Source organism: Chiloscyllium plagiosum, chromosome 33, assembly GCF_004010195.1.
Source record: "Chiloscyllium plagiosum isolate BGI_BamShark_2017 chromosome 33, ASM401019v2, whole genome shotgun sequence".
NCBI classification, from domain to species: Eukaryota; Metazoa; Chordata; class Chondrichthyes; order Orectolobiformes; family Hemiscylliidae; genus Chiloscyllium; species Chiloscyllium plagiosum.
The window spans coordinates 2,206,332-2,216,489 of record NC_057742.1 but is presented as its reverse complement, the minus strand read 5'-3'; the positions used below and the strand labels follow the sequence as shown (position 1 = coordinate 2,216,489).

Genomic DNA, 10,158 nt, shown 5'->3' with positions numbered 1-10,158 from the left:
ACGTTTTCTTACATGGACAGGATTATTGGTCTGGGCACTGGGTAGACTGCCCCAGGTATTCCTTATGGTGCTGTTAAGTTTTTTTATTTCTGCCTTGGAGGCCGTTCACTGAAGCTCTGAGGTTGAATGTCCCGAACCGCTGAAGTGTTCTCTGACTGGGAGGGAACACTCCTGCCTGTTGATTGTTGTGTGGTGCCCACTCATCCGTTGCTGTAGCCTCAACTTGGTCACGCCAATGTACCATGCCTCAGGATATCATTGCCCATGGTAAATGAGATGGACGGCATTGGCCAAGTCACATGAGTACCTGCCGCGTTCATGGTGGATGGTGTCCCCACGTGTAGTGGTGGTTGAGCATTGTACCCCGTTCTTATGAGGGCATCCTTGAGTGAGGTGCCCATCCTTGCTGGAGATGCATGTGTCCAACAATGAGACAGATACTAAAGAGTAGTACACATGCATCTCCATCAAGGGTGGGTGCCTTAGCATCTCACTCGACTGCAAACCTATGGATAACCTCACAATGCTACACTTCTCCAGCTTCCACCTGAAACTTATTAAAACAGCCATCCCGTATGGACAAGCCCTATACATACACAGGATCTGTTCAGATGAGGAAGATCATGATGGGCACTTGGTACCCAAGGATGCCCTCATAGGAACAGGGTACGATACTCAACTTGTCGACCGCTATCAACCAACAGGGTACCCTTCATTGTTCAGTACTTCTCAGGAGCCGAAAAGCTATACCATGTTCTTCGCGTTCTGCAACACACTATCAATGAGGATGAGCACCTCGCCAAAACCTTCCACCACACCTCCACTTCACACCTTTAAACAACCATGGGCGGCATGGTGGCACAGTGGTTAGCACTGCTGCCTCACAGTGCCAGAGACCCGGGTTCAATTCCCGCCTCAGGCGACTGACTGTATGGAGTTTGCACGTTCTCCCCGTGTCTGCGTGGGTTTCCTCCGGGTGCTCCGGTTTCCTTCCACAGTCCAAAGATGTGCAGCTCAGGTGAATTGGCCATGCTAAATTGCCCGTAGTGTTAGGTAAGGGGTAAATGTAGGGGTATGGGTGGGTTGCGCTTCGGCGGGTCGGTGTGGACTTGTTGGGCCGAAGGGCCTGTTTCCACACTGTAATGTAATCTAATCTAATCTAAAAAAACCCACCAAATCTTAAATAGATCATTGTTCTTAGCAAACTGCTCAGCTTTCAGGACTATACCATACAACCTTGTCATGGCAGATGCTGCAAGATGTGTCACAGTGTCGACACAGATACACCATTATATGTGGGGACACCACCCATCATGTATGCGGCAGGTACTCACTTGACTTGGCCAACTTTGTCTATATCATACACTGCAGGGAAGGATGCTCTGAGGCATGGTACATTGGTGAGACTGAGCAGAGGCTACAGCAACGGATGAGTGGGCACCACACAACAATCAACAGGCAGGAGTGTTCCCTCCCAGTTGGAGAGCACTTCAGCGGTCCGGGATATTCAAACTTGGACCTTCAGGTGACCATCCTCCAAGGTGGACTTCGGAACAGGCAACAACACAAAGTGGATCAGTGGTGCTGGAAGAGCACAGCAGTTCAGGCAGCATCCAAGGACAGGCCTGTCCTCGGATGCTGCCTGAACTGCTGTGCTCTTCCAGCACCACTGATCCAGAATCTGGTTTCCAGCATCTGCAGTCATTGTTTTTAACAACACAAACTGGCTGAGCAGAGGCTGATAGCCAAGCTTGGTACCCATGGGGATGGCCTCAACCAGGGCCTTGGGTTCATGTCACACTACAGGTGACTTCACTGCACTAAACACTCTCTCACACCCACACACACTCTTACATACTCACACGCTCACGCAGACCTTTTCTGATACACAAGCTCTCTCTCATGCATTCACACATACACAACCACACTCACACCCATACATGCACCTTCTCACAGACTGCTACCCCTTTACACTCACACATACACACTGTCACAGACACTTACAGCCCCCCACACATACACCCACACGCACACACACACATGAACTTTTCAGCTCAGCGAGCAAACCTACATTCAGAACCTCAACCTGAGCTACAAATCTTCTCAAAACTTGCTAACACACATGTAAGTTTGTGGGATGAATTTGTACTTGCAGAATTACATTTTATTTTGCTCAAAAACTGTATAATCCATGTAAGATTCTGGTAATCCATTTTTTAGAAATAGAATCAGTCTGAACATTGGGACACAGACAGCGCCACACAGGGCACCTCATACCTTCAATGAATTATCTGAGCTGACATGGCACCTATTGTTAAAATTCACTTGAGAATGTAACTTTAAAAAAGATTCTGGGATTTGCATATGAAAGAACTGAAACAAACATGTTAAAAATCACACAACACCAGGTTATAGTCCAACAGGTTTAATTGGAAGTACACTAGCTTTCGGAGCGACGCTCCTTCATCAGGTGATTGTGGAGGGCTCGATCGTAACACAGAATTTATAGCAAACATTTTGCTATATCGAGCCCTCCACAATCACCTGATGAAGGAGCGTCGCTCCGAAAGCTAGTGTACTTCCAATTAAACCTGTTGGACTATAACCTGGTGTTGTGTGATTTTTAACTTTGTACACCCCAGTCCAACACCGGCATCTCCGAAACAAACATGGTCATTCTAAAAGATGAAAGACATAACAAACAATCCAGGTCTTTTTCAATATATAATCTCAGTTGCATCACACTGTAAACTTTTGCTATAAATTCTGTGTCTTACGATCTATTCCTCCACAACCACCTGATGAAGGAGCAGCACTCCGAAAGCTAGTGCTTCCAAATAAACCTGTTGGACCATAACCTGGTGTTGTGTGAATTTTAATTTTGTCCACCTTAGTCCAACACCAGCACATCCACATCATGACCAGATATCCTAAATTAATCGAGTCCCATTTGCCAGCACTTGGCCCAAACCCTTCCTATTCATATACCCATCCAGATGCCTTTTAAATGTTGTAATTGTACCAGCCTCCATCACTTCCTATGGTAGCGCTTTCCATCCATGCACCACTCTTTGCGTGAAAAAGTTTACCTTTAGATCCTTTTTAAATCTTTCCCCTCTCACCCTAAACCTATACCCTCTAGTTCTGGATTCCCCAACCCAGGGAAAAGATCTTGTCTATTTACCCTATCCATACCCCTTATGATTTTATAAACCACTATAAGGTCACCCCTCACTCCCTGATGCTCCAGGAAAACAGCCCTTGCTTATTCAACCTCTCCCTATGGCTCAAATCCTCCAAACCTGGCAACATCCTTGTAAACCTTTTCTGAACCCTTTCAGGTTTCACAACATCCTTCTTATAGGAGGGAGACCAGAATTGCATACAATATTCCAGAAGTGGCCTATCCAATGTCCTGTACAGCCACAACATGACCTCCCAACTCCTGTACTCAATACTCTACTCAATACTCTGACCAATAAAGGAAAGCATACCAAATGCCGCCTTCACTATCCTATTTACCTGCGACTCTACTTTCAAGGATCTATGAACCTGCACTCCAAGGTCTCTTTGCTCAGCAACACTCAACAAGACAAATGGGCAAGAATGGTGCAACGGTAGATATTTAATCAGTAAAGGGAACCAAACATAATGGGGTTAAAGGAGGAAAGTGGAGTTGAGGATTATCAGCTCAGCCATGATCTCATTGAAAGGCATAGCAGACCTGATGGGCAGAATGGCCTATGTCTGCCTCTTGATTTACAGTCTAACAGTATTTTCTAGACTGACCTCAAGGGTGAGAATCCACCACATTTTATAAGTGGTATGAAGATGTAGATGTCTACTGTACCTTAAAGAGAGACTGGAAGCTGGCATGGACTTAGAGAGGCACGGAGTGTGCTGAAAGAATTTAAAATGTAACATTTGACTGTGAAACCAATAATGCAGCTGAGATGCCATGGTACACAACAAATTTGAATTTGGCCATAAATTATGTCCCAAGATACCAAAATCCAATCGAATTTGAATTTAATGTTTTGATGACATCAATCTAATGGAATGATCTGGTGTTTTGGAGTATAAAACCAGACATTTTGAACAGTTAGGGGAGAGAACTGCCAAGAAAACCAGCAAGTATAGACTAGTAGCCAAATAGCTCTCTGAATGGTACCTGTCCATAAGAAATGTGCAGCAAACTGTTGGGTGGCACGGTGGTTAGCATTGCTGCCTCACAGTGCCAGGGACCCGGGTTCAATTCCCGCCTCAGGCAACTGTCTGTGGAGTTTGCACATTCTCCCCGTGTCTGCGTGGGTTTCCTCTGGGTGCTCCAGTTTCCTCCCACAGTCCAAAAATGTGCAGGTTAGGTGAATTGGCCATGCTAAATTTCCCGTAGTGTTAGATGAAGGGGTAACTGTAGGGGAGTGGGTCTGGGTGGGTTGCTCTTCGGAGGGTCGGTGTGGACTTGTTGGGCCGAAGGGCCTGTTTCCACACTGTAACTAATCTAATCTAATCAAAAGACCGAAGAAGAGACAACCCAGGAAAACCCAGAGGAAAATCTACAAAGCTGACTGGTTTTGAAACGTTTCTTTTTTGGTAAATCTTAATCAGGATTTTATTATCAGACCAGTATTGTAGAGTGTGAGATAAAAGATAGGTTTAAGAGAAAGGCGTTGTAAATAGTGGTTTTAATGTTCTCTGTTGGACTTAAAGAATAAAATTGTTAATTTTTACTGTAAATAGTGAAACCTGAGATAGTTCTTTGCCTCTTGAAATGTAACAGATTACGGTATGAGCTGAGCTTCTCTGTGTGTCGGGTCTAATTTAGCAGAGGGGTTAACCAGTGTTGTAACATAAGGGAGTCAAACATTGGTAACACTATCACCACATTAAACTGGCCACGGGCTTAAGAGTTGGTCTTAACTGTGATTCCCACATTCCAAAAAAAATTTAAAGAAGATTGGGCTGGATAATGTTTAAGATTCTGCTTATAGAGTCACAGAATCATACTGCATGAAAATAGACCCTTCAGTCCAACTTCTCCATGCTTACCACGTTTCCAGAAACTAAACTGGTCCCATTCAAGTTCTGAAGAAGGATCACTGGACTCAAAACATTAACTCTGATTCCTCTTCACAAATGCTGCCAGACCTGCTGAGATTTTACAGTAATTTGTGTTTTGGTTTCCCATTTGCTTGTGTTTGGCCCATATCCCTTTAAACATTTCCTACTCATGTACCTGTTTAAATGTCTTGTAAATGTTATAACTGTACCTGCATCTGCTACTTGCTTTGGCAGTTCATTCCATATTGTGGTGTTCATGGTATTTTAATTTTTGGAAGCAGTCCACAAATTTACAAGGTTCACCGAATTCCATTTTTTACAACAGCTCAACAGTGACTACGCCTCAACAGATAACGTTATTATCTCCTAAATTTGTAGTTGTGGGTTAATAACCTCAGCCAAAAAAAAATCCACTTATCCAAGGGAATCATAGAGTCATGCAGATGTACAGCATGGAAACAGACCCTTTGGTCCAACTCGTCCATGCCGACCAGATACCCCAACCCAATCTAGACCCATTTACCAGCACTCAGCCCATATTCCTCCAAACGCTTCCTATCCACGTATCCATCCAGCTGCCTTTTAAATGTTGCAATTGTACTCACCTACACCACTTCCTCTGGCAGCTCATTCCATACATGTACCACCCACTGCATGAAAACATTGTCTCTTAGGTCTCTTTTACATATTTCCCCTCTCACTCTAAACCTATGCCCTCTAGTTCTGGACTCCCCGACCCCAGGGAAAAGACTTTGTCTATTTATCCTATCCTTGCCCCTCATGATTTTATAAACTGCTATAAGGTCACCCCTCAGCCTCTGACACTCCAGGGAAAACAGCCCTATAGCTCAAATCCTTCAACTCTGGCAAAATCCTTGTAAATCTTTTCTGAACCCTTTCAAGTTTCACAACATCCTTCCAATAGGAAGGAGACCAGAATTGCATGCAATATTCTAAAAGTGGCCTAACCAATGTCCTGTACAGCTGCAACATGACCTCCCAACTCCTGTACTCAATACACTGAACAATAAAAGCATACCAAACGCCTTCTTCACCATCCTATATACCTGCGACTCTACTTTCAAGGAGCTATGAACCTGCATTCCAAGGTCTCTTTGTTCAGCAACATTCTCTAGGACCTTACCATTAAATGTATAAGTCGTGCTAAGATTTGCTTTCCCAAAATGCAGCACCTCACATTTATCTAAATTAAACTCCATCTGCCACTTCTCAGCCTATTGGCCCATCTGACCAAGATCCCGTTGTAATCTGAGGTAACCTTCTTCGCTGTCCACTACACCTCCAATTTTGATGTCATCTGCAAACTTACTATCTAAACCTCTTGTGCTCACATCCAAATAATTTATATAAATGACGTAAAGTAGTGGACCTATCACCGATCCTTGTGGCAGTCCACTGGTCACAGGCCTCCAGTCTGAAAAACAACCATCCACCACCACCCTCTGTCTTCTACCTTTGAGCCAGTTCTGTATCCAAATGGCTAGTTCTCTCTGTATTCCATGAGATCTAACCTTGCTAACCAGTCTCCCATGGGGAACCTTGTCGAACGCCTTACTGAAGTCCATATAGATCATATCCACCGCTCTGCCCTCATCAATCCTCTTTGTTACGTCTTCAGAAAACTCAATCAAGTTTGTGAGACATAATTTCCCACACATAAAGCCATGCTGACTCTCCCTAATCAGTACCAGATGTAATAACATCTCTGAATGGGTTGATTAGAAAATATGAAGCCAACCATTTCAGCATTACAATGACCTAAATCCTTAAACCATTAAAATAGATTACCTGGTTAGTTAGATCCCACTTGGTGGTGGGACCTACCTTTGTGCAAACTACCTTCGTGCAAACTACCTTCTACACTGACAGGACTCCCTGTAGTTCACCCATTTGTAAGTCTGTGTTCATGAATATTTTACAAAATGGGTAATTAGATTACATTACATTACAGTGTGGAAACAGGCCCTTCGGCCCAACAAGTCCACACCGACCCGCCGAAGCGCAACCCACCCATACCCCTACATTTAACCCTTATCTAACACTACGGGCAATTTAGCATGGTCAATTCACCTGACCTGCACATCTTTTGGACTGTGGGAGGAAACCGGAGCACCTGGAGGAAACCCACGCAGACACAGGGAGAACGTGCAAACTCCACACAGTCAGTCGCCTGAGGCGGGAATTGAACCCGGGTCTCCGGCGCTGTGAGGCAGCAGTGCCACCGTGCCGCCCACTAAAGTAGTGATTGTAACCAATTCAGCTGTGTGGATCTCACAGATTAAGAGTTCCCTGATTGGGGCTGTTAACCTTTGTTGACAGACATAACAGTTGTGTCAAGAGGTTCTGTTCACTCTGAGAGCTGGCTCTGAGGGAGCTGGATTAGAGTGGTGCTGGAAAAGCACAGCAGGTCAGGTAACATCCAAGGAGCAGGAGAATCGACGTTTCTGGCAAAAGCCCTTTATCAGGAATGAAAAGAGGGAGCTGGACCAGTATCGAGGATGGCGCACATATAAATAAAGGGGGTGACAGGATACCAACCACTGTGGAGTTATTTCAAAAGTGATGCTGAAAAGTCCCAACTTTTTATGTAAAAGCTTGCAAATTTTTTTCAAAGTAAAAAAGCAGACAAGCTTGTTCCTTTTTTTAGGTATACATCCTGTCTGTTTCAAACTACGATTGGACTTGCAAACATTGCAACTCATGTCAAGTTAAAAAGTTCATTGCAATTGGATGGTTTCACATTGAGTGCAGGGCGGTGCCTGTTTTGCAGCCTGTTAGAACATTCCTTTCCCCAGGGTGAACAATGGCTGCTAGCCGCCTCTGGTTCATTTGCAGCTGCGCCAGCAATCCCCAGATTCCCCCCATCAATCATTCCGACAGTGCACCGCCCACACAGCTGTCGACCAATCAACTCCCATATGCAGATAACGCCCCCCTTCGCAATCCGCATCTCTCGTGGTCCACAGCACCATCAGTCAGAATTATGACCAATCCAACTCCACGCATACGTAGGATACGCCCACACAGTGCTGTCTGTCAAGATTGAGCGCCGGCCAATCAGAAAGCGGGAGAGTGAAAATCTCGCTCTCTTGCGGCTTGGCGTCAGACGCGAACGTCGCCAATACGGCGTCCGATTGGTCGGGTCTGGTGCCGGTCTGGGTGTGGGGGGGCGGGACGTAGGAGCCGATTGGACGGCGACGGCGCGCTCCACTTTGACCCTCTTAAAGTGAATAAAACATCATGAGCGGTAGGTTCGCTTTTTAAAAAAAATTAAAATAAATAATTGGGAATTAAATCGTTTTTTTGGGGGGGCGACCGGGTCCGCGAGGTGAGGGATATCCGGGGGAAGCGGGCTGACAGGCGGCGGCCCGGCCCCGGGGCCCAAGGGGTGGGGGATGGGGCCAGGGCCGGGACCGAGCCGCTCGCTCCCTCCCTCCGGCCGCCACCGCCGCTGCTGCCGCTGTTTTTTTTCCCTCCGACACTTAAAGGCGCACTTTGCGCAGGGGGTGGGAGGAGAAGGAGATTTGCAAAATATAATTAATCGCATGCATCCTGACGGGGAATATTTTCTTGCCAAAGCTGCATTGCAAAACCTTGCATCTGTTGCATTGCAAAATTTTGATAGTTCTTAACATTTTCTCTTTTTTTTTCGAAAAAATTAATAGGAAAATGGATAGTGTTTTGCACTTCGTTTTCCTACTGCTGTTGCAGTTTTGCACTGGCAGTGTCAAGGTGCCCATCAATGGGCAAGCAACGGGTTGGCAATAAAATCTGCAGGTTGCTGCCCTCCCTACTCCCTCCAGATGGTTGGCGGAGGGAAGGTGGTGGGTTTCGGGGGTGATGGGTTCAGACGCTGGGGGTAGAGGGTCATGTGCCACCGGTTAGGGTCCTGCAGCAATGTCAACATTCGACCGTTGTCCCACTCCCTGTCTTGCATGCTCTTGGTCACGACGGGGCAAGCACATGCTACAAGAAGCATTGACGGGAGATTAACTATCGAGCATTACGAGTCGGCAATTCCGTGGCATAAATGGAGTCTCTAAAAGTTGCAGTTTGTGAGTTGGAGTTTGAAATTAGTGACCTCTAAACTACTATCTGACATAGAGTCTTAGAGATGTAGAGCACGGAAACAGACTCTTCGGTCCAACTTGTCCGTGCCAACCAGATATCCCAAACTAATCTGGTCCCACCTGACAGCACCCAGCCCACATCCCTCCAAACCCTTCCTATGCATATACCCATCCAAGTGCCTTTTAAATGTTGCAATTGTACCAGCCTCCACCACATCCTCTGGCAGCTCATTCCATACACGTGCCACCCTCTGCGTGAAAACGTTGTTCCTTAGGTCTCTTTTATATCTTTCCCTTCTCACCCTAAACCAATGCTGTCTAGTTCTGGATCCCCCCACCCCAGAGAAAAGACTTTGTCTATTTATCCTATCCATCACCCTCATGATTTTATAAACAGCTATAAGTTGTTGTGGTTCTGTTCGCCGAGCTGGGAATTTGTGTTGCAGACGTTTCGTCCCCTGTCTAGGTGACATCCTCAGTGCTTGGGAGCCTCCTGTGAAGTGCTTCTGTGATGTTTCCTCCGACATTTATAGTGATTTGTATCTGCCGCTTCCGGTTGTCAGTTCCAGCTGTCCGCTGCAGTGGCCGGTATATTGGGTCCAGGTGGATGTGCTTATTGATTGAAAAACACAGTAATAGAGAACACACACCGGATCATCAACGCCACACTGACAGGAATCCGATTCACTAGAGAGGAAGAAAAGGACAACCAACTCCCATTCCTAGATGTGACAGTACAGAGAACACCGAATGGAGAATTCACCACAAAGGTACACAGGAAAGCCACACACACAGACCAAGTCCTAAACTACGAAAGCAACCACCCCAACACACACAAACGAAGTTGCATGAAGACACGGTTCAAAAGGGCCACAACACACTGAAGTACACCAGAACTGCAAAAAGAGGAAGAAGAACACTTATACAATGTATTCGCCAAAAATGGATACCCCTGCAATTTCATCAACAGATGCCTAAGGGAAAGACAACGGAATGAGGACATGCC

The 10,158-nt window shown here is 45.8% G+C and overlaps 1 protein-coding gene across 2 annotated transcripts in view; it reads left to right on the top strand.

Annotated features, from left to right (window-relative positions):
- The first annotated feature begins 8,224 nt into the window (after positions 1–8,224).
- sp2 (sp2 transcription factor) overlaps positions 8,225–10,158 on the top strand; it is a 37,296-nt gene continuing 35,362 nt past the window's right edge. Inside the window, exon 1 of one of the 2 annotated variants that reach the window (XM_043674746.1) lies at positions 8,225–8,329. In XM_043674746.1, the coding sequence (XP_043530681.1) occupies positions 8,323–8,329 (7 nt within the window). In that variant the 5' untranslated portion in view covers positions 8,225–8,322. The remainder of the gene's footprint in view (positions 8,330–10,158) is intronic. The other variant, XM_043674747.1, reaches the window with a different exon arrangement.